Genomic DNA, 25,447 nt, shown 5'->3' on the forward strand with positions numbered 1-25,447 from the left:
ACAGCATTTGCTAATGCTTTAGAGCTGTTCAGAAAAATGATTTTCCATTTGAAATTTGTTTTCGGCCCAAACCAGGCCGAAAATTCAAAATCCTGAACCATTGTGTGGAGTGGAAATTCTGAAATATTAAGTCAGAAACAGCAAACCGACCTTAACAAAACATTTCAGTTTGCTAATGCCAACATCCGATAATATGTGTGTAGAAGATTATAATCTATAGATAGCAACGTTATATGTATTAATATGATACTACAATTAATTAGAAGCCAAAATTTTTTTAAAAAATTAAAAGAATGAAATGAAGTCAAAATGAAATACTCCATTTCTATTTCAAATCAGTAAAAAAAAAAATTCTATTGAACATTTTTTGACAATACTGCATTTTCCCAAGGAAAATTTCTGTTGAAATTTTTTTCAATCAGTTCTACTTGCCACACAGAGCTATTTGTGATACCACAGATTTCCCTGATGCTTAGAGCAGGGAACACCAGGGATAACTAAGCCATATCTGTTGGTAACAGTGAGCTCTGTGATATTATAAACTGAGAAAAGACACCACTACTTACTACCTAAATAGCCATTTTCATCTGTGGAGTTTAACATGTATTGCCAAGGGGATAAGTATTATCATCTCCACTTTACAAATAGGGAAACAGAGGCATGGGAAGTTGATGTGATTTTCCCAAGGTCTCTCAGTGAATCGGCATCAAAGCCGGTATTAGAACCTTGATTTGCTGTTTCCAAGGGTCCTGCTCTAAACACTGGCTCATATTGATTTACATCCTGCATTGTTCTTGTCACCTAGAACTGTAGATATTAGAGATGGAAAGATCTACTGGGTTAGCCAATATCTCCCAGTAAACACAGGATTCTTCCATGCAGTGTGCTATAGACTAGCACTTCATGGAACCTCTCCATAGCAATGACACAAGCGATAAGCCTTCCATCATTTCCCTTGGGGAAACAATTCCACAGCTGAATAGACTGCAGCATTAGGAGACATTGCTCGACATCCAACCATGGCTACAGCTTCTATAATCAGCTGATATATTATTAATGGAAGGCAAAATAAATACAGATATTAATGCTAGTGGACACCACCGTGTACTAATAGCTGTTAGAGTAATGTATTCCCCTTGTTTTTAGCTTCTATTAGTCTTTTTATAGAGTGTTACAAGGCCCTTGTGAATCCATTAGCCAGTCAGCCATGTGAAATTAATGTAGAGCAATTTTCATAAGCGTTACTCAGTACTAATAATAATTAGGCATTATTTTCCCTGCAGATGACACAGAAAATAAAGTCTGACTCTTATGCCAAGATGGGTTTGCATTAGCTTAAGGTGGATGAATTAATTCTCATTTACAAGGCTGCTCTGCTAGCTGGCCAGAAAGCACCCAAGTAATTAAAACCAATTTGCTTCCCACAATCCTATTGCAGAGTTTTATCATTGCTGTAAGTCCTTGGGCTTTTATAGTGCTGCAGAGGGTGGGCTATTGAATAGCCATTACTGCATGACTAAGCATCCTCTTTCAAGATAACTCAAGAGAATCTAAGAAAGGTCTCAAAATTGAAAGGACCAGAAATCATTTTGCAACATGCCTCTTTGAGAGGTAAGGGATAAATTGTGTGAGGGTTTGGAATACCTCCTGTCACGTGTTGTTGTAACCCACACACCTCCAGGGTGTAGTGTTCTGTCCCATCTAGTGGCACTGAGATAGGAGAGTGAGTGAGATCATGCAGTAGAGACTCATGCACTAAGTGATAGAGGTCCTAGGTTCAATCCTATCCCACAATGACTGGGGTCTGTTGGTGTTACAATGAGCACCTTCAATTCTGATTTGTTTCACTGGGAACTTAGAACATACAAATATGCTTAGGAGAGATCCCTTAATATAAATAAAATGCTATTCACTTTTGCCTTCCTTTGTGTGATGATCTGTTTACCTGCAGTAGATTATTCAGCCACTAGATGTCTTGCTGTGTTGCACCGAATACCCAATAGGGTGTAATCTCTGGTAAACAAAGGAGACAAACTGGAATTCAAGCTTTGTTGGTTGAGCTCTTTCTTTGAACCTGCAGTTAGTAACCGTATTTTTTAAAAATACCTCTTGTTTAAATTACCATAATGGATGCCTTAGTTAGACGGTGACTAATGGGCAAATCGCAGAAAGTTCTCTGCTACCTTAAATTTTTCAATAGCACCTTGCACCAACTAAGCCCAACATTCGAAAGCAATAAAGGTGAGATTCTGACTGGTTAGTCATAGGCCAAATTTCAAAGCATCTTCAGTGGCTCCAATTGAAAGTCTATTTACCAGCAACTTTTCCTGCAATGATATCTAAGATATCACTGTATTTCCTGGTAATGTACTTAGACCAGGAAATAACTGCTTGCTCTGATGCAACTCTTTGGAAAGTGCTGACTTTTGAAATGTTCAGGACTTTTGTTTTCCAGATTTTCTGTGTTTATTGATCCAATCTCTGTCTGTCTCTCTGCCTCTCTCTTGTATCTCTAATCTATCACCCATCACATTGGCATAAGATCATATCATTAACATGGAGCTTAACCGGATGATCCCACAAAAGAGCATATTGGTAACTGGTAATTCCTAGCTCCTCCACACACTCCCTGTCTGACATTAAGCAAGTAACTTAGCCTCCTGATGCCTCAGTTCCCCACCAAGGATGTTGTGATGATAAATCCATTAAAGACTGTGCAGTGCTTTGAGAGCTACTGATGAAAAGTCTTTATAAGAGACAGGTATTATTATGAAGATTTCTATAAAGAAGAGGAGATCTGGGATGGTGAAATTGATTTGTATTATGATTTGAAAATCACCACTAGCAAAATAGTAAAATAGAGAAACAAAAGAAGCGAAGAAGCAGGAGGTGAAGGCTGCTTCCAAGCGCTGGAGCGAAGCCGCTTGGAAATCGTGATGTTATCCAGTCCTTCGGGGATGAAAGGTTTCCCTTCCCTGGCCGTCTCTGCCTGGATCCACTCCAAGTAGTTGAAAATGAAGGTGTACATTCCGGGATGCTGTTTTTCCTCGCAGCCTTCTCCCCAGCTGACTATGCCAAGTGCAAACCACTTCATGACGTCTCCATAGGTGCAAACCAAAGGTCCCCCACCGTCTTCCTAGGGGTTAAAAAGAGAGCACAATGGGATGATGAACAGCATCTTTTACAGCAGCTGGATCCCAAAGTTAAGCCAGAGGTGGGCCTGACTTGGGAAAATCAAATACCGAGCCCTTCTGATGATGAAAATTACACAGAGCAGGCTCAGCTCTGTGAGATCCCTTGGAGCAATTCAGCAGGGAAGGTGCTTTCTCAGTGTAAGATCAGGATGCCGGTCAAGGATCATGGGCAGCAGGAATTCAAGCTATCCCCACACCACCCCATCAATGTGCTTTAACATTAAAAGACAACCTCTACGAGAGAGAGAGAGAGGATAGCTCAGTGTATGGGAAAGACCATTCAACGCTTGGCCCTTCCAGAGGTGGATTAAGGTTTCATGGGGTTCTGGGCCAGAGCAAGTGGGGGACTCCTCCCCACCCCATCTGCCTGCGGCCCTGCCCCCATTTTGCCCCTTCCACCTGTGGACCTGCCTAAGGCCCCACCCCATTCTTCTCCTTCCTCCTGAGGCCCCCACCCGTGTTCCACCCACAGTCCTGCCCCATTCCACCACCACCACCCCCCACTGGTGTAATGCAACCCATTTGCTCCTTTCTGCCCCCCTCCTCACTGTGGCCCCAAGACTGAAGGAGCTCTGTCTCCCTTCCCCCCAGCACAGCCCCAGGGCCGCAGTGGGGAGTGAGAGCTCCCCCAGCCCTGAGGCCATGGCAGGAGTGAGAGCTCCTACAGTCCTGGGGCCACAACGGGAGTCTGGGCCCTGGGGCTTACCCCACCTCACCCCACCCCACCCACCCAGTACTCCTTCCTCCGCCCCACCTGCCCGGCACCTCTGCTGGGGAGCAGGTTGGGGTGCCCCTTTTTACAGGCCCTCCCAATTGTCCAGGGCCCCCAGGCACGGGCCCAGTCAGCCCATTGGCTAACCCACCATTGAAGGAGGGGGACCAGCTAGTGGGCCGTCATGGCTGCTGGTGGTGAGGCTGAAATGCCATTAGCAAACTATGAATGATCGATCCCATCAGACCTTTCTGTAACCCAGAGAAGGGCACTGAGAGCAAGGAAACCAGCTGATGCACACAATCCTCCACCGTGCAGTATTGACACACCGAAAAGGCAGGTGCCCGCGTTCGCTAGTGTGGCCTGAAAGAGAAGGATTTGTTGAGTTTCCTGATCTATAAGTACAAATGTAGCCAGGCACCTCTGTGTAAGAGAGAGCGAACCACCACGCTGTACTGATCAAAAAGTACCAGGTAAGCTACAGCCTCTCCCTTGTAAATTTCAAACAACTTCATTGCAATCTAAGTGCTTTCAAGGCGGTGCTGTAAATATTACCAGCGTCTTTCTCTCACCGGGCCCCACCATTTTACTGTCTTGTCTCCAGTAATTGATGTGGCGTGTACGGACTGCAATCAGAACACATTTCCACAGGCAGAGCCAGCTTTCCTGGGCAATGCTGTCTCTCGCTTTCATCCCCATTTGAAAAGTATCTCTGACGACGGCACACCCAGCCTCCTCCATCTGCCGCTCCTCAGATCCGCTCCCTTGGATTCTCTAATGAGCAAGGAAATGGGCATGCTGCTCTCACCGAAATCTACAGCAGAGATCCTTTTGGCTTCAATGGATGCAGAGCTCAGGCCCACAATTTCCTGGTGTCTTTTAACTGCAGGGGAAAATACTGCTAAATGTGGAGTAAATGTTGCATAAACTCATCATGAATATTATTTATTAATATTCATATTGCAGTAGCACTTTGGCACCTCAGTCACAGACCAGGGTGTCTGGACACTACACAAACATAGAAGCCAAAGATGGGCCTTGTCCCCATTTTAACCATATAGTTCAATGGGTTGTATTGATGTTCTCCTTGCAGTGACCTCCAACTCATACACTCTTGCTAGCCTTAGGCACAATGTCCCATTTGAACAGACCTCTTCGAAGGCCCACGCTCTTTGAATTCAATGGATCCGTTGCTAGTGACTTCAGCAGAGGCAGGATCAGGCCCCACATGCCTTATGCGGTAGCAGTGAGGCTGCATGTCGCGCATCCTACTGCAGTATGAAAAACAAAGCTCGTAGAGTGGGTGTAATTTACAAGCTATATCGTCTCAGAGGCCGCCTGCTAACAAGGGCTTACACTTGCAAAGCGTTTTTTACAAGAGACCATCAGAACTGCTTGACACATCTGAGTGGGGTAGGTCCCCGTTTTATAGCTGGAAAAACCGAAGCAGAGAAATGAGCTGGTTTGTACAAGCTAGTGCGCCGATGGCAGCATGGGAAATAAAACCCAGGAATCCAGTACTCACAGCCAAGGCTGCAGCTCGTCAAGTTTTCATTTTAGCCAGTCGCTATTTCCCCCTACTCCTCCAATTAATGACTGTGCATGTTTGTCTCTTCCTTTGCACTGCCTAGTGTGCAGCTGGCATGCAGTCAGCGCTTAGGGAAGGAGAGAGAGCTGGCTACAGTGCCTGGTACATCAACTGCAGAAACAGGCACCTGAAAAGCTGCACGTGGAAAAAGCTAGGCAATGCCCTGCAAACTGATCCGTTTTGCCGCATCTCCTTCCTGAGAGCCAAATCCCGCCTCTAATCCCTTTCCCAGTGGAAGAAGCTCAAGGTACCAGATTTTCAAAGGCACCTAGACACCTAAAGATGCAGATAGGGACCTAGCAGGATTTTCAAAAGACCTAAATGCCTACAGTTCTTAGACCCTCCACCTAAGGTGCCAGAGAGCTTTTGAAAATCCCACTAGGCACCTATCTGCCTCTTTAGGTGCCTAAATCCCTTTAAACATCTGGCCCAAGGTGCACCATTCCTATGGGCATGAGAAGGACCAAGTCCTGCTGAGCAGAACACTGTCCCCAAACCAGGCTCACTGCGACGTGACTAATTCCACAAGCATTTTTGGTGACATCTCTGACCCTACCAAACCCAGCTCCAGGGGAACTTTCAGCTTCCAGCCTGCTGTGCAGTAACTTTGGTCAGCAATACACCCAGACATTTGCTGCTGCTAATTAGTTAAAGCACCCAGTCCCAGGGCACTGAGTTAACTAAAAATAGCCTCTTTGCTTCCGTTGCTCTGCATTCCAGCTTAGGGACGGGTAAAAACAACCCCATTAAATCAGATCTCATGCTTAATTCATGCACTCCGTGTGAATCCTCCCGTTCGAAAAGGAGATGGGGATGGCACACTGCTGGTAAATAATTTTGAGTTTTGGCAGAAACTGCCCTTAAAAACAGCATCTTACTTCTTGAAGGCATCCACCTATTATCTCCTTTGTCCAATGTCCACTGAGGTCAATGGGCTTCCATGAGGCATCAAGTCACTTTCCTCATTTTTATTCATGCCAGCAACACTGTAATTTATCCAAAGAAACACATTCAGACGTCTTTTTAGGTGGGAGAACAACCCACCTGCTGCTAGTGGGGTGAACACGCAGCCTTTGCAAGTCTCAGCTGATTTCATTTCCGTGTTGGTCTACACATTGACGAGGCCCAGCATGCGAAGCAATGACATTTGCCATTGGCAGGGAGGGAGGTAAAGGCCTTTGTCAACAGATGACTGTCATCTTTATTTTGTTTCTGAATGCATCGTCTTTCGGGAAAGTTGTGGGGAAGGGAAATCGAACCCGCCACACAAATGATATTTTGTAATGTGGGCAGGAAGGATTGAGCTAGTGGTTGGGGCACTAGCCTGGGGCTCATGAGATTGGAGTTCCCGACTCAGCCACAAGCTCCCTTTGACAGACTAAACAAGTTGCTTCATCTACCATTTGCCTGAATTCCCCATCTGTCCGACGGGGTTAAGAGCACTGCTTTACTCACGGGGATGTTGTAAGAACAAAATTGCTGGAGTCCCAGCACCTAATTGCTTGAAGCCCAACACCTCTTTCATTATAATTTAAGCACTGCTCAGATGCTACAGTAATGAAGATCGTGTGAGCTCCTAGACTAGATTTCACGGAGAACATTGGGAGAAAGAGCTCATCTTTGAGTGTGTTAGGATCTAATAACGAAAAGGGCTAGGTAAGCACTTGAGAGTAGCTAGATGCCAAGGCCAGAGGGATCATTTCGATCATCTAGTCTGATGTGCCTCGTATCTGACTTCCCCAAATTAATTCCTGCTTGAACTAGAGCAGATCTTTCAGAACAAACCTCCAGTCTTGATTTGAAAATTTCCAATGATGGAGAATCCACCCCAATCCTTAGTAAGTTGTTCCACTGGTTAATTACCCTCACTGTTTAAAAATCTGTGCCTTATTCCCAGTCTGAATTTGTCTAGCTTCAGCTTCCAGACATCGGTTCTTGTTATATCTTTGTCTGCAAGACTGAAGAGCCCTCTATTATCAGATTTCTGTTCCCCGTGTTGATAGTTGTAGACTGTGATTAAGTTGCCCCATAACCTTCTCTTAGATAAATTAAACAGATTGTGCTCCTTGAATCTTCCATGATGAGGCATGTTTTCTAATCCCTTTATCTTTCTTCTAGCTTTTCTCTGAACCTCTTCAGTTTTTCAATAGGTACCTTTATCATTTGTGCTGGTCCCAATCTGTCATTTGCAGATTTGTTACTTAATGAATATTCCCTCTTTCACAAGACTTTCTGTTCCATTTATGTGCCAGCTCAGTTTGCCACAAGGTGTTGTGGGTCTTTGTCACTTGTGGGAGGGATTAGCACTCAGGACCACAAAGACACAAAGCAGGAATGTTAGCCTTAGACCACCAAGCCACTGAACTGTGTGCTTGGGTTAAGAGGGCAGATTAAACTCCACAGACTGCTCAGAACTGGGCCTCCCTGCTGAGATTGCCAACAGCTGGCCAGCTGTGATGATGCTGTTTGGTTAGTTTGCATTCATCACCAGGGTATCTGACTGCCTGGTCCTGGGGAACTGGACTGAGACCCATCACTTCACATAGATTAGCCACGAGATGGGAACGTTTGTTATTATAATTTGTATTTCAGTAGTGAGTAGCAGCCCCAATGTGCTAGGCACTGTAGAGTCAGTCCCTGCCCCCCAAGACCATAAATCACCAACCTAGAAATATTACCCCAATTTACAGATGGCGAACTAAGGTACAGAGACATTTGCCCAGAGTCACACTTGGAGTCAAACAGTGCTGTTCTGGATTCCAATCCAATGCCTTATCCATAAGATCATTGTTCCTTCAGTTGTGATCTGAAGAAGATGTAGTAAGAGGAGGCTCTGAGATATAAACCTTGGTATCAGAGGCCTGGTGTGAGGCCTAGGGCCTGAACTAAAGTAATAGACAAGACTTTGCTAGCATAAAGCAAAGTGAAGCTGTGAGCCAGAGGTAGGCCCTGCTCACAGAAGCTGGCAAGGAAAGGGCTGATGCTGCAAAGAGAGACATACCTAAAAGCTACTGGACACCAGATATCAGAACATTTGCATACTTGTACACTCCCCACAGATAACAAGGAACAGGCTGACCCATCCCAATGACAAGGCCAAAAGGGTAATACGATGGATAGAGCTGTTTTGCTTGAACCAACATGTACAAGGTGAGAGGCGGCACCTTACTATGTACAGGGGTTGTACCTTGCTACATAGAGGGGTTGCACCTCAATACGTCAGGAGTGATGTGTAACTTGTTTGTACCTGTCTATAAGAATGCATCCCTGGGGCGGTGTCTTTGTCCAGCCAAGGGGCAGTGGAAAGTCCCGCCACTGACTGAGCTGAGTCCATTGTCAGGGAGCACATATGTACTGGCTAGCTGTACCTTAGCAGCACCTTGGACTACTTTTGCCAGGGAGCTGGAGACTGTGTTTCTCTTCAACAATAAACCTGGTCAATGTGCCTTCGTACCTTACTAGAGTCTGTGGTCATTGGGGGTTCTCTTCGGGTCTGCTGTGTCAGCTATTTTCGAAGAGCTGGGACAGCACACAGAGGGAACACACACATGCAGCTGAGTGATATCAACATTGAACAGAGCAGAGCATCACACCGGTAGCATATGACAACACAAGATTTGAACTGACGTCAAAGTAAACAGCTCTGTTCCATTTGCCAAAGCACTGGCTTATCCAGGTCCTCTTCTTTCCAGAAACCTTCCAAAATATAACTGGGACATTTCCCAACTCTTCATTGAAGGATAAATCCATCAATAGTTATCAGCCAGGATGATCAGGGACACAACCCTATGCTCTGGGTGTCCCTAAGCCTCTGATTGCCAGTAAGCTGGGACTGGACGACAGGGGATGAATCACTCAACAATTTCTTTGTTCTGGTCATTCCTTCTGAAGCACCTGGCACTGTCCACTGGATACCAGGCTAGATGGACCATGGACAGGATACCAGGGTAGATGGACCATTGGTCTCACCCAGTATGGCTGTTCTTATGTTCTTATGCACACTAAATAAGCAAGGAGTTTAGCAAGCATTTTCCTTGTGAGTTAAACCCCTTAAAGACTTTAATTGTTGTTAATGCCTTTCATAGAATCATTGAAGATTAGGGTTGGAAGAGACCTCAGGAGGTCATCTAGTCTAGTCCCCTACTCAAAGCAGGACGAACCTCAACTAAATCATCCCAGCCAGGGCATTATCAAGCCGGGCCATAAAAACCTCTAAGGATGGAGATTCTACCACCTTCCTAGGTAACCCAGTCCAGTGCTTCACCACCGAAATAGCGTTTCCTAATATCCAACCTAGACCTCCCCTACTGCAACTTGAGACCATTGCTCCTTGTTCTGTCATCTGCCACCACTGAGAACAGCCAAGCTCCATCCTCTTTGGAATCCCCCTTCAGGCAGTTGAAGGCTGCTATCAAATCCCCCCTCACTCTTCTCTTCTGCAGACTAAACAAGTCCAGTTCCCTCAGCCTCTCCTCGTAAGTCATGTGTCTCAGCCCCTTAATCATTTTCTTTGCTTCAGAATCTAACAAAGGAAGATTAAGAAAACAGGGAACTAAACCCTAATTCAGGGGTCATGGAAGAAAAGTAGCACACACGAACCACACAGGAAATCTGTACAGCCTGTTCTGAAGTGTATGTGTACCTTGATCATCTGTGAATGCCAGTATTTACGGCTAAATAGAGCCAGTCAATTACAGGTTCTATTAGCATTCATTCAAAGCCATTCCGTAGAATTCTAAAGAACACTTAAGTAGCTGGTGTTCTATAGATTTGTTTAATTGAATTGATTTTTTAATGGTAAAAATAGTTGGGACATTCACTACTGAATCTTCCCTGGAATATTATAGAGACACCATCCATAACCCACAAAATAGTTGTGCTTCTGTCACTGCATAACAGATGAGATTCTCTATAGTTTGCCCCAACAAAGCCTGTTACGGTAGCATACACTTTCTAGCAGTCAGTAGTGTAAAGCTTTTGTATTAGCATTCGCAGAGGCCCCCTCCTTAAAACGTCCACATTCATGACAGTGATCACGAATAACAAATCGGCCTGTGATGCGTAAGTACCGTTATGTTGTAACACAAGATGGAGAGCCAGGGGGTACACACTTGGGATTATCCATCCAGGAGGGTGCAGGGGCATACCACATTGTGAGGAGGCATATTTCCTGTGCTACGCGTATGCGGCTATGTTATCTCAGCAGTTGCTGTATCCAGACCTGAACATCCCCAATGTGTGGAGGTGTTTGGCTCCAGGATTTTGGGTCCAGCTCACCTCTAAATGTGACAGATTAGAGGGCTTCCCCACCATGCACCTGGACAGCCCCCAAAACCCTTTCATGACAATGAGAATGAGTCCACGAGATACCATCCTTTCCCCTCCTCTCTCCTCTAAGCTTACGAGGCCCCATCCATACTGGGGCTCAAAGAACAGAACAAGGTTTGAACACAAATTCCAGATTAATGAATTCCTAGCCCTGTTTGGACAGGGGCCAATCCATGTTCCTGCAGTGCTGCTGTCCGCGTCCTACTTTAGGTTGCTTCTACAGCGGAGCAGAGAAAGGCAATTCCATTTAGCAGAAGATTTCGATAGTTCAAAATTTTCCATAAAAGAGAATGGAGTCTTGGCTCTGGGGCACTCTGCCTGGTGGGCTGCCCTGGAGTCAGGGGCCCTAGAAACCCAAGGTGCAGAGAAGCCAGGAGTCTAGGGGCTGCGGTTCCCAGAGATTCCAAGCTCTCATCTCCCCATTAGTTTACCAACCAGGCAGGCCAGTTGGCGGGAAACCAGGTAGGAACTTCATCGAAACTGAACCATCTCTGCAAAACATTTCGGTTTGGATGAATTGGCAAATTCCAATTTAAAAGCATTTCATCAGATTTTTTGCCACCAGCTCTAGGGTTTTCCCACAGTTTCAAGCTACAACCCATTTCTGCCTGGCCGAGCCACACAGGTAAACCTGCCCACCTTGCCCTGAAGATGGGCAGTAGCTGGAACATCAGGCTCACATTAATCTCGAGACTCCCAGCATTTCACACACATGAGTCAGGGAATGGAGCATGTTTTCTTGCACGCAGGCACTTTCTGTTCAGTACCACATTACTTCCTTATTTCTCACTATACTCGAGCGCATTATAGATCAAAATAAAGACCTAGTCAACTTTTTGGCTACATGAGATTCATTATGCTGGTTTGGATAGTCTAGCTGTTGCAATAGCATAAATCAAATGCGCAACTTACGGCAAGAAGAGACAAGGGCATTATTTAATGATATTAATGTTACCCCTTGGCAGTTTTCTTTTTAAAAATTTGAAGGGAATTTCACATCGGTGAAAACTGACAGATTAACAGCTCTGGAGACTGCAGTTCTCCATCTCTCCAAAGAATGATTCCTCAAAGCAAAGCTGACCTATGCGACGCTTTCAATGTGACTCAACCCTGAACTGGAAGCATTGCTTCTACGGATGGCAGAGTCATCCAGTCTCTTTCAGTCTTGATACCTCAAACTGGGAGAGCCATCAAGAGGGCGGGGGAGGCTGTCTAATTGTTACCACTTGTGCTAGTGTATTTGTGGTGTCAAAGCCTTGTGCACTCAGAGCTGGACTGACCTTCCTATTAGGAGGGTTGCTGATATTCAGCCTGAACTCTCCTTTACTGAATTTCTTCCCATTTCTTCTGCTCTTACCCTTCTACCCCTCCTGGACAAACCTAACCAATCTCCACCCCTTGGTGTTTACACCCTTCTGGGATTTATACACACTTATGTCTTCTGCAGCATTGACCATAGGAGAGGGAGAGGTGTTCTCCATTTGTTACCCCTGGTGCAGAAGCCAATTCTCCCCTCACGCCGCATACGCTGTCTTTCTGTATCACAGTAAGAGACCGTCATGTCCTGTCTATAGGAATTGGACTGAGGCCTGGTCTCCACTGCCAAGTTTAGACCTGCTCAGAGGGTGGAAACCAACAAGAAGAAAAAACCACCACCCCTTGGCCGACATAGCTACATGACCAACGCTCCCAGTGTGGATGCAGCTATGCCGACCCAAGAGAACTTTTGTCAGCATAGCTAACGTTGTTCAGGCAGGTTGCATAGACATGGCAGGAGGAAAACTCCTTCTGTCGGCATTTGCTCTGCTGGCATATAAATATACCGGCATACTAACAGGGCCTGAGACCACCACGTTCTTTGTCATATCAGCCACCAACCAGCCAGCGGATAGTAACAACTCTTGGCCTGTACCTGCTTTTGGTTTGAACCGGTTGCTTTGATACAACCTGCTCCGTCTCACATTCCCAGTCCCCAAAGCCGTCCAAGCTACTCCTCCCCATGTAAAATATAGTTCTGCGAAGGGGTAGTCTGAGATCATCTCATTTTTTCCTCCTTTTGGTTGCTCATGCCTCTTCCAACACCCTGCATCAAGTCCACCTGACTTTTTAGCTGAGGAGGGTGAAAACCACTCCATGAGTTCTGCTCCTGGAGTGACAGATGGGGAATTGTTTAAGAGCAATGCAAGGCGCAGTGTCCTCCCTGGAACTGGGCAGGCTGTTTCTGCAGCACTGCGAACACCTGTTAACCCAAGGAGCCCTGCACCCTGGCTGTCCTGTTCAATATCCATTTTTAACTAGGCACCAAGATATTCTGTCAGTTCCTTGGCTGCAATCTTTGGAGTTTCATGCCCTGAACACATGCAGTGAAACATTAGCAACCCCAGGGGGCTGCGGAAGGGATCAATGTTCATTACCATAGCAAATCACTGTCCGCTGTGATTTCTTTCTGCTGACGTCAGCAACGCGGTCCTGCGGGCGCCTGTTTACTTTACCTGGCAGGCATCCTTCCCTCCTTCCGCGGAGCCAGCGCACAGCATGTTCTCTGTTAGCTCCGGGAGCCACTCGGAGCACTGCTTCTTGCTGATCAGCTTAATCTCCATTTTCCTTAGCCTCTTGGTTAATTTCATCTTGTCCCCTAGCGGAGAAAGAGAGGCGAGAGCAAGAGTGTGTGGGTAGGGGTTAGGGATGGTTAAGGAACAATCTAAAACCATACAATTCAAATATCTGGAGTTAGATCACAGCAAGGGCCTATCAACCCTCCGGCTAGACTGTGGGTCTCCAAGCACAGCCTCACAGAGGGGGGTACAAAGGCAACCACTGCAGCAGTCCCTGGAGGTGATGAGCACCCAGATGAGCAGCCCCTTCTATGCCCTTTAACAGGCTGCAGTGTGTGGGAGAGTTATCTGGCTAGCACTGCTCTGAAGAGGAAGCAAGGGCTGTAAGTACCAATTAGACAAATAAAGGTAACGCAGGGAGCAGAACAGGCACTCAGGGCAAATGAATGCATAGCAAATCTCCATCCACTTAGAACAGGGCTGGGCAAACTACGGCCCAGGGGCCACATCTGGCCCTCAAGCTCCCGCCGGGAAGCAGCATCTAGGGCTTGCCCTGCTCTGGCGCTTCAGCCGGGGAGCAGGGTCGGGGTCTTGCCCCACTCTTCACGGCTCCCAGAAGCAGCGCCATGTCCCCGCTCCAGCTCCTATGCGTAGGGGCAGCCAGAGGGCTCAGCATGCTGCCCCTGTCCCAAGCACTGTCCCTGCGGTTCCCTTTGGCTGGGAACCACTGCTAGTGGGAGCTGCAGGAGCGGTCCCTGTGGACAGGGCAGCGCTCAGAGCTGCCTGGACATACCTCTGCGTAGGAACCAGAGGGGAGAAATGCTGTTGTTTCTGGGAGCTGCTTGAAGGAAGTGTCACCCGGAGCTTGCCCCCTGATCCCCTCCTATGCCCCAATCCCCTGCCCCAGCCCTGATCCCCCTCCCACCCTCCGAACCCCTTGGTCCTAACCCAGAGCACCCTCCTGCACCTCCAACTCCTCATCCCTATCCCAGCACCCACTGCCATGCAGACATCCCACAAGAATGGTAATGATTAGTGAGCTATTCGTTTTCAGTGGATACCTCACAAGGCCTATTGTGTACAAAGATTGTTACAATAGCGGGTAGGGTGTGAACACAGGGGTGCGTCGGGTGAAATGCACTCATGTGTAGAGGGGGCATCACAAGCCTTAAGCTGCGCAGGTGTGAATTTCACCCTTTCATTATAAAACAGGGAGGAGAGCAGGGCAAGCTTCCCCAAGCCACCTTTTCCATGTTTCCCAGCCCTGAGGGTCTCTGGGGACATGGTATTTCACTCTCTGTTGTTCATTCAGTCCAGGGATTCTTGGGTGAAACCACAAATCAATGGCACTTGTGCTTTGCCTGCTTAGTGCTGTAGCTAATTTAAAATTCTGCTTGTCTTTCTTCTTAGGAACACCATTTTTTCCTGTTTTTGCCAGAGACCATCTTGGAGGACCATTGACCAGGAACAGGAGATTTCTTAGCACTTGGTGAAAAGTGTAGAAATGCTGAACCTTTCACAAAGATCCTTTCTTGTGCTGTATCTTCTTCTTTAGTTATTTGTAGTGCCTTGACGCCCCGGTCATGGGCTGGGACTGCATTGTGCAAGGCACTGTACAAAAACAGAACAAATGGACTGTCCCAAGGAGCTTCCAAGCTAAGTATAAGAGACAGCAGATTGCATTGCACTTGAGTTAAACAGGGATGAAGGATAAACAAACAAAAATCCATCCTCTGCTACAAAGACGTTTGAGGCCAAGCTTTTATAAGTGCTCATCGTTATCGACTCTAAGGCTAATTGAAAAGAGCAGGAGTAAGAGCATGATCCTGTGGCAGGGTCTGCTGAGGCTGTCTAGATGTTGGCAGGGAGGGAGTTGAACTTCTGCCTGTGATCTGAAGGAAAACCACGACTGCCCTTTTCTGAGACTAGGGATCTCCAGAGTAACAGGCCATGGCCAGCTGCGGTAATGATGTAACCCTAGAAAAGTCGGGTGATGGTTGGGTAGAATCCTGTGGCTGGCTGCGAACTGGCCATTGGGAAATTCTGGTGTGGTAAGCAGTAGACTCCATTTTGAGGGCTGGCTGAAACAAGCCACAGTTCAACTCTGGACTTTGGATGAGGAAAGCCTCTTTTGGCCCTTAAAGGGCCAGCACCCTCTTTTCTTCTTTGTGATGTTCTGCAATGAATTGCACTTGACTGGTCCCCAGCTCAGCATCTAGAGACTATTGTTGGACTCACCACGGGGCTGAGTGGCAGGTCACAAAATAGCAAAGTAAATTGAATGGTCAATATGTACTCTGAACAAGAGATGATCAAGGTCTAAACATCAGCCTTGCTTGTCCTTTGGCGCCTTCGAGGCATCTCCAAGACCCAGAAGGACTCATCACCTTTTTCTCTTATTAAGTGGCAAATAGACTTGAAATCCATGTTAGCAAACTGTTAGAATCTATGTTAGAAAACTTCCTATTCAAAGTGTTTGCATGCACCAAATTCCCACGGAGCCATGAAAAGGCCTGAAATATTCATGGCTACAAGAAAAGTACATTCCTTTAACCCTCGTTCTCCTTCAGAACCCATCAGGAGCAAAGGAAGAAAAAGGCCCTTTGAAGATGGCACAGTGAGAGGCCTGTCAGCTATAAGTGACTCACTCAGGGCAGGAGACACGTGCCCCTCCTAATTAGCTCTTCCCAAGTGCATGCTGGGAAATCTCATAAGTACCTGGTTAAAGTTCAAGCTGGGCCCAAAATTGGCCCCAGGCTGTGAATTCCTCCTCCCCTCCCTGCACAACACATGAACTCAGTGTTGCCAAGGGGCAGTGTGTAGCCCTGAATTTGACCTGGCAGATGTTTGTGCCTCTGCAGAGGAGTCTGTATGATGGAAGGGTCTGATTCAGCTCTCAGTGATGTTGGGGTAAATCCGAGCTGAAGTCAATGGAGTGACACCAGTGTCAAACTGGTCTGAGGAATTTTGCTGGGGGAGGTAGGCAGGGATCATCACTACACTGTGGCCATTAGCTGCAATGTGGCTACAAGGCTCTCCAGAGAATGCATCCCCACCCCCACTCCTGTGCCACCTCCTAGTGCGGGGGGCTGTTTGTGGGATAGGCTGGAGGTGGAGTGGAGGTGGGGTGAGGATGGAGAGTGCCCCATGCTGACTCCCTGCTGCTGAAAGCCTCAGAGAGGCTATAGCAGAGGGACGCACAATTGAGGGCACCCCTAGAGCTGCCGTAGTTTGAACTGGGGGTGATCCAACTCCACAGTCCCTGAACAGAGGAGATCACCCCCCTTGAGTCCCAGTGCAGTGAGGAACCTGGGTCTCTTTAGATACTAACATGGCCCTCATCACAACAGTGCAAGTGCTTCTTCCAAGACAAACCTTGCCTCCCTGTGGGTGAGCGGTTTGATGCCAGTCTTGTGTCCTCCTTGGGGCCAAAATAGCTCCTGGCATAATTTCAGCTTCTAAGGGACGCTCCAAAGTTACATCAGCCTCCCCAGGCTGATCTATAGGTGGTAGTACCACTGGACCACCCAAAGTGCTGAGCACTAGGGGTTGTCCCCAGCAAGCTTCTTACATCGGTGTATTCAAGGGACAGCCTCCTAGGGCAATGTAACTTCACCTTCTTCGTGGACCCCAGTGTGAGCTCAGAGTCTGTACGGGAGCTCAGCTAACTCGGCATTTTGCCAGCCAGGCTGTACGGAGGCTGACTACTCCTAGGCTCCCACTAGGAAAAATGAGACTGAAAACACTGCCCCCCTCTGGCCATTTTGTGAGGCAGCCGATTAAAGACTTGCTGCTGAAGAAACATGCTGACACAAGAAAAAAACATCGAGGAAGCCCCTATACCCCAAAACAACAAGTGAATAACCCACAGAGAAGTCACCCCCTCTATTTACTACTTTCTGGGAACCAACTCCCAGAATTTTATACAAATTATATTAGACCAGTAAAAACCAGCAGGCTCTTATTAAAGGGGACAAGACAGAGATGCCACATTTATCATGATAACAATTTGATTTATGACTAATAACAATATCTTAATTCTTATGCACACACACACATTATACCTAATACCTATACACACACATACACACATATTTACACACCCACCCACATTTATCAGGTGTTCTGCAGCTGCTGCATAGTTACCAGTCCTGAAGATAGCTTAAGTTCATGGCTTGATTTTGCAGCTTGGGTTTGTAGCTTGTGGCGGCTAACTGGCCAGGAAAGCCGGGTACAAGGTCGAGCTGGATCTCTGTTGGGCAGGCACTGATGTCCTTCCATGTTGGCAGCAGAACGTTACCCAGAGTCTCTCATCTCACCCTTCTTTTTTATAAGCTTTTAGTTTGGATTCAAAGTCTATAGGTCTTGCTGTGTCACGCTGCCTCTGGGTTTAGATTGATCACCCATCAATTGCAGGCTTGACTTTCAGCCTTGAACCTGGCTTTGATCTTCCTTCTGTTGTTCTGTTGTCCTTTTCTTTTTAGGGTGGATGCTTCTTACTTTGTTTAGGGCTGTTGTCTAGGTCTTCAGCCGTTGGTATTTGAACTTTATCTCATCAGGACAGGCTGGGGCTGGAGGTTGATTCTGTCATTCAAACATACCTCATTCACACATCTAAACTAAACTAATAAGATTACAGCAGGGTTTGCAAAAATGAAGGTTGGAGGAAGCTTTTACAAAATGGAGTGAGTGTTTTAAAATGAGGTTTGAATTACAATATGGAACAGAAGTTACAGTGTAGGCAAATGTAGTGAATGGTGAACAGAAGTTACATTAATAAAGTGAACAATTAAAAACTATTTCATTTATCAGTTCTACAAGAAAACACCCATATGTGCCCAACATTCGTCTGCTCTCATGCTCGGCCTTTCTGCTTCTACGCTGCTATTACCACAGAGGCAGCAAAATAAAATAGGATAATATGGTTTATGGGGACAAAAGAGATAGCAAGAAAAACACAACCCTTCTACTACATAAAGAGGGAGTTCAGAGAGAAGACTTGGCCGAGACAATAGTCTCCAGTAGGTTGTATGGGGCTGTTATAATACCCTGGGTTGGTACCATCCTACCCAAATGGTCTCCTTTCTTGAGTAAGCCTTTCAAATATATACTCATGATCACTCATCGCTGTTTAACCAAGCAAGGAATATTGGGCAAATTCAGTCCTGATGTAGCTTCTGTTACTTCAGTGGGATTTCACCAGAGAGTAAAGTGGGCCATTACGCAGTTTTTTCCTGTCCACCTAAATCAGTCCCTCCAGCTGAAGAGGAGCGAAGAGGCTGGAATCCACAGGAACAATCGGCCTGTGAACATATTTTCACCCAGCACGGTCCTAGCTCTCAACTCCCCTTCATTACGAACCACAGCTCACAATTTAGGCCCAGATTTACCTGCATCCCAGCCAAATCTGTTGTGTGTCTAGCTTTTGGGACTGAAAATTGAGGGCTTCATGGTCTCCAGTTGGAGCTATCTTCACAAGGTGGGAGGTGTCTTCTGTTGGAGGCAGGGAGGGGGATGCTCTTTGCACTGGAGAGCGGTGCCTCAGACTGAGGGGAGCTGCTGTATGTGAAGGAACCTTGGTGTCGTAATTTGGAGAGGGGGCTGCTCTTTCTAAGGGTTAGACTGGGTGCCTAGCAGCTTTCACCTTCATCTCTGCCCTCCCACACTCCTCCTGACACACCTACCATGCTATCTCCAGCAGTAGTGAGAGCAGGCTGCCATCACAGCCTCCCTTCCGAACTCACAGGGCCTGTGGGTGCTCCCTAGGTCATGTATATTTGGTTTGGGCCTTGCCCAGCTGAGAGGAATGGCAGCTGCAGTCTGGCTGAAACCAGAGCTTCTTGCCTGGGCTACGTACACCCATCCCTCGTTTTGCTGCAGGGTGGTTATTTTAAAGTAAGTGAACGCAGACTTCACTGGCAAATATCCCCCTTCCCCCAGACAGTACAGTACCTGCAACCTTGGCTTCCCAACCAGCAACCCAGCAGCCCTTCCACGTCTGAAGGTCATGAATGAAGGGCAAGCAGATGGGCATTTTCTGTTCACTGAACTCTATTGGTGAGTCGAGCAGGATCAAGGCGATGTTGTTGTCCCTGTTCATGCTATCGAAGTGCTCATGCAGAATCAGCCTGTCCAGCTTTTTCTTCTCTACTTGGTGGCTTTCCAAGTCAACTGCCCCAAACGCCACGTAAAGATCTGGTGGACTTAGTAACAAAATGGAGACAAAGCGTGAACAAGGGGAGCAAAGACATTCTGCAAAGGTGGGCAGGGGGGACACCCTCCTTCGGAGAGGGCGCTCAAAGCACTCTGCACATTGCAGGGCTGGGATAGCCAAAGAGGCCGTGGCAACCCATCTGCATTGCTAGCACTGGCAGCACTGCGAAACTGTTTTCACAAAAAGCTGGATTCTGCCTCCCTCACTCACAGGGAGTAGCACCTTATTCCAGGAGGAGCCAGACTGATTTCCTTGGGCGTACTTGTGGAGAAAGGGGGTAATTCACCCTTCTTCGAAAATGGGCCTAGTTTTGCTCAAAATGTTTCAGGCTCTGTCACTAGATGTGTATCATCTGGCACCTGTCACCATGGTATCACATGCCTCACAATCTGTAATAGATTTATTCTCACAACACCCCGGTGAGGACAGGACGTGTTGTCATCCCCACTACACAGATGGGTAAAGAAGGCACAGAGCGACTAAGGGGCGGGTCTTGTGCTCATTGACTGCAGTACAGCAGGACCAGGTATTTAGTGACTTACTCAAGGTCCCAGAGGAAGTTGTGGCAGAAAAGTGAAGTAAATCTCAGTCTCCCAAGTCCCAGGCTAGACCTAACCATTGGACCATCCGTTTTCCTGACCTGCTGTATGAACTTAGGCCAAGAGCACCCCCCTTTTAGTGCCTCTGTATCCCTCCTACCCTTTGTTTTATCCATCTGGTTGGAGGTACTTCAGGGCAGGGACTATCTCTCACTATCTTTGTGCAGTGCCTAGCACACTCCTAATTTGTGTGTGGATATTTGCTCCTTTTCCACTGAAAAGGAACCATTTTTGAGTAAACACCATCGCTTTGGTTTTTGTTGGTGCAAGAGCAGGGCCATGTTTGATTTCTCACCAAAGGGCAAAGACACTTCCTTTGGGAAGGCCTCCTGATTTTTGTGCAAAGTTTTTGCCCAGCACTGCACATCACGCCCCTCATGTGGGAGCCAGGCAGGCTGCAGGAGGACAGCAGAGCTAATAGTGAAAACAGGGGGTTGGGAGTAAGGAGTTCTACAGGCAGCTTTGACACCGATTTCCTTTATGACCTCGGGCTACCTGTAAACTGAGAATGAGTTGGCTTGTAAAGTGCTTTGAGATCCTTGGATGGAAGGGACTTTACAAGCACAAAGGGCTATTGAGGAGCACTGTTACCCCCTAACAGGGATGGTGATGGGATTTGAGGTGGGTGGAGCTAAAGCGTGCTAGCTTGTCCTATTGGCAAGAGTGCGGTAATGAAAAAAGCAGAGAGGTGCACGGGGCCGCCACTCAGCAGCATCGCTGGTATTTGAGGCAAGGGTATTTGGGTTTCTCCGAATCCCACCCTGGTGATCTTTTTCTCCTCCCTTTTTGGATAAGGTGAGAAGCACCAAGAGGCCTGCCTCTTCCTCCTCCCAGGAGATAAGAGGCAGCTGGTTGAGGCAGACTCTTCATCCCCGGCCTCCAAAGTGGGGCTGGGAAATGTCTCCTCCCCAGACCAGATCAGAGGACGAGGGAGAGGATGGATTCTTCGCTCCCCTCCACTTCCTTTATATGGAACGTCTCTGACCCCTGAAACACCCCCTGCTGGCTGGTGTGCTCACCGCAATCTCCCTTGCTTTTGATGGAGGGAGGGGGTGTAATTTACACCATCCTATTATTATTACCTAGCTTGATACATTGCAGGAAAGAGGTGAATCTGGCCTAATAATAGTTGCCCTCTTAGAGCAGCCAGAAGAAGGCTGCTACACCCAGGGTAGCAAAGGCTTCGTGGTTGATTAAGATGAGGTCAGCATGGTCAGAGATGTGGTCTGGTTGTGCAGTGAGGCTCTTCTGCATCCCTACATCATGGAGCTGGAGTAGGGTGACCAGATGTCCCGATTTTATACGGACAGTCCCAATTTTTGGATCTTTTTCTTATATAGGCTCCTATTACCTCTCACCCCCGTCCCGATTTTTCACATTTGCTGTCTGGTCACCCTAAGCTGGAGGGAGGTGGGGGCCGGAGGTGTGGAAAGTTTCTATGTGGCATAAACTTATTTCCTTGTCTCTCCCTAGCTAATGTGGCTGACTCACTTTATTTGGCGTTGCCTCTACTCAACAGCTGCAATGAGAAGGATTCCCTGCCTCCCCCTACCCCCCAGTACTCACAGTTCATTTGTGAAACAATGTGCCGCGGATAAAATCCACCAGCTGCTTATAATCGACCCGCTGCAAAAATGCTTCTCTTTGGTCTGGATGCTCACTTGCCAGGGGAACTCACCGGACACAGCACCCTTGCCCCCTACGGTCTTTGACTCTTTCAGCATGGATGGTTTGTAAGAAGGTCTGAGCCCACATTCTAAAAAAAAAAGGCAGTGCAGAGTGTGTGTGTTTGTGTGTGTGTGTGTGTGTGGACACAGGTCACTTCAAATCAGTCTGCAAAACAGATACAACCATCCACAGGACCCCATTCTATGTTCACACCACTTCTACGTTGTTGTCTCTCTCTTGGCCTCCGTGGAGTTTTTCCTGACTTACATCATGTAAGACGGCAATGAAGCCCAGGGTCTCTTTTCTGCAGTGATGCACCTAACTCAGAAGGGACAGAATCACTTTGGGTCTTTAGAGATGGGCCCAAGAAACAACCCCAAAGTTACAAGCAGTAGGGAAGAGGATTTGTATCCTGGGGTTTGGTTCAGCCTTCATAAAGAGATGGGATATTTGCAAATTTTAAATCCAGGTTTACATTTTGAATGCCTGCAAAGTTAAAAGGTGTTTGGATCTGAAATTCTTGGGAGTCTTAGATGCCACGTGGGCAGAATGATGAGTACAACATTCACAGACTAACAGATTTTAAGGCCAAAGAAGGGACTGCTACGATTATCCACTCTCATCTGCATAACACTGGACATATAATTTCACCAACGGAATCCTGCATCAAGCCTACGCTTGTGGCTGAGATAGATCATATCTCTTAGAAGTATACCTAGTCTTGATTTACAGATTCAAGTGATGGACACTCCACCACTCCCTCTGCAAGATGCTCCGATGGTTAATTACTCTCAGTTAAAAAAGTGCACCTTATTTCCAGTCAGATCTTGCCTAACTTCAGCTTTCATCCATTGGACCATTCTCCTTTGTTTGGGACCTATCAGCTTTCCCCCCACACTTACAAACCCTGATTAAATCTCCTCAGTCTAATCTTTGATAAACAAAATAGACTGAGTTTATTTAGCGTATCACTGTAACGCAGGATTTCCAGAACTTGACTCGTTCTAGTTTTTTTCTCTGAACTTTTTTCAATTTATCAATTTCATTTTTTAAAGTACAGACATCAGAAATTGACACGATATTCCAGAAGTGGTCTTACTAATGCTGTAGACAGTGATAATAACACCTCCCTATTTCTGCTTGATATTCCCCTGAAATTACATCACAAGATTTGCATTTGCTCTCTTCCTCGCTGCTTCATACTAGGAGCTCATGTTCAGCTGACTATATACCATGATCCCTAAATCCTCTTCTGAGCCATTAGCTTCCAGAATACATTCCTCCATCCTGTGTGACCGACAGTCTTGGTTCCTACACGTATTACCCAGCATTTAGCTATATTAAAACATATTGTTCCAGCTAGCCCAGTTGTCATGAAAATGAAGATGCATGTGAAATCTTTGAGTTTAAGAAGCAAGCAGCAAATATAATTAATAAGACTATAACTGCTTTGGGGCAGGGGCTGTCTTTTTGTTCTATATTTGTACAGCACCTAGCACACTGGGCTCCTGGGTTCATGGCCGGCACTCTGTGATGCTAACAAAATACAAATAATAATAGACAGATGTAGCCAGGAATAAAAAGCTATTTAAGATATATTTAAGATATAGAGCCTACAGATCTCAGGCTTGTAAAGTATTTAGCACAGTCAAATTAGGCCTCAGGATAAATTAACTATATTATAAAGATAAACTAGCATAAATAAGTGAGTAATAAACTTGCTGAGCTTGTGTGGATGTTTGTGATACGCTGCTGTTTTGAAAATAATTGCTGAGTTTGGATCGCAATGGCTGCAGATCAGCAGACAATACAAGATGACCGTTGGTAGGGGGAGTGAAATGTTAGAGACTTAGGTAACCGCCCGTTACTATAGTGGTCATAAGGAGATGTAAATGTTAATGAGCTTAAGGCCAACTACCAAGTTTGACTATGAAATATGGGGCAGTGAAAAGCAGTGGGATGTGGAGGTTCAAATAAGCAAAGGGAATTAAAAACCTTCCTGAATACGTATGAACCCCAGCTAGGGTGGCCAAATGTCCCAATTTTATAGGCACAGTCCCAATATTTGGGGCTTTTTTTCTTTATATGGGCACTTATTACCCCCTACCCCCATCCCGATTTTTCACACTTTCTACTTGATCACCCTAGTGTAAGCTTAACCCTTTATTAAGCTGTGTCCCAGCCTGCCTGCCTTGGTGAGGCTGATGATGGTGAGGCTGATGATGGGGCTAATGCTCCAGGTTTTTCCGCAAGGCATGGTGTGAATAATGCCAATACTATACATTCTGTATTGGGCTCTCTCTCCTTTACCAGACTGCAGTGCATGTATTGATGTTCGGCTGGCTAAGAAAAGTAAGAAAAGAGCACGGTGTTGTCCTGGTTGTGTCCAGGGGGCCCCCCTTCTGCTAATAACCTGTCTACTGCAATCATTCTTGGTGCTGAATGTTCACACATTAACCTAGATGTAAACCCTCACCTGGAGGTGGGTAATTGGTTAAAGTAACTCACAACTCTAGACAAGATTACACAGAGTTTAAAAAACACCCTGAACTTCCCCTGCCCCCAAAAGTCAGTTGTCTTCAAATGCTATAAAGTCAGACTTTGGACCCAGTGGTCTTTACTTCGCTGTCTCATTGTGCCTATGAAAATTGCTCAGGTATTGCCCATATTAAGGCTGTGAACACAGATGTCCTAGACTGTGCACAAGCAGCTGAAATGCTGTTTCTGAGTGAGGCTGGAGAATGGCGATACCAAATTGACAGCCTACAAGGCAGTGCCTAATTCTCCGTTCACTCACGCTGGTGCAAAGCACAGGGAGTTATAACACGAGCGCAGAACCAGATCTCCCACTGAGGACACTGCTCGGGGTTTATAATCCACCTACCTGCACGTGTGCTTCTCATTAAGGTCGTTAGAAGCCAGAGGGTAAGGAACAGCATTTTAATCCCATTCTAACTTGATGCTCCTTATTCATGTTCGAAAAGGTGAGGCTGTGGCAGATACTGAGGGGCAACCTCCCCACAACATAGTCTAGCCAAAGGCAACAATTTTCTCTGCCTAGAGGTGACCACAATATTCATCATCTGCATGTGACCTCACACAATCTATTCACTGCAGGTGACATCACAATGGGATGCTATGCCTGTCAAGGGGGAATCGAAGGAGTTTTCAGCAGGATAGGGGAAGCTGTAGGGTTGGCAACCAGGTGGCAAACTTCCCAAAGTCTCATAGTTGGTTCAGGCACGGAACAGCTTGGAAATTCACTTCTGGATCCTGATCTCAGTTCCAGCTAGCTCTTGGTGTGTTTGACTCCTCTTCTCTGGTTCAAGTCCGTCTCTAGCAATGGGTGCTGTAGCTTTTCCTCATTCCTGTGCCATTTTCTCTCTCTCTGTATGTTCCCAGCTCTGACTTCCTTGCAACAGTTTTTTTCTTTGCCCATGAGAGGAGCTGATTCATTCTTTCAAACCTTGGAAGGACTTTCTCTCCCCGCTCTAAACTTTCCATGTAGTCTCTGTGGGAAGTGGAAACTTGTTGCTAGGGTAAGTGCTCAATGAGAAATGTGGCCATGGAGATGTCCAAAGAGCCGAAC

At 46.6% G+C, this 25,447-nt stretch overlaps 1 protein-coding gene across 1 annotated transcript; it reads right to left on the reverse strand.

The window, feature by feature from the left end:
- Positions 1–2,821: 2,821 nt before the first annotated feature.
- LOC127048858 (serine protease 55-like) lies at positions 2,822–24,797 on the reverse strand. The gene is made up of 5 exons (XM_050948920.1): positions 24,743–24,797; positions 21,757–21,946; positions 19,330–19,580; positions 13,315–13,457; positions 2,822–3,136 (listed from the first exon to the last, which is right to left on the reverse strand). Exons 1-5 carry the CDS (start codon positions 24,795–24,797, stop codon positions 2,822–2,824), a joined length of 954 nt encoding a protein of 317 aa, XP_050804877.1.
- Positions 24,798–25,447: the final 650 nt, after the last annotated feature.

Source organism: Gopherus flavomarginatus, chromosome 4 (genome assembly GCF_025201925.1).
Source record: "Gopherus flavomarginatus isolate rGopFla2 chromosome 4, rGopFla2.mat.asm, whole genome shotgun sequence".
Lineage (NCBI taxonomy): Eukaryota > Metazoa > Chordata > Testudines > Testudinidae > Gopherus > Gopherus flavomarginatus.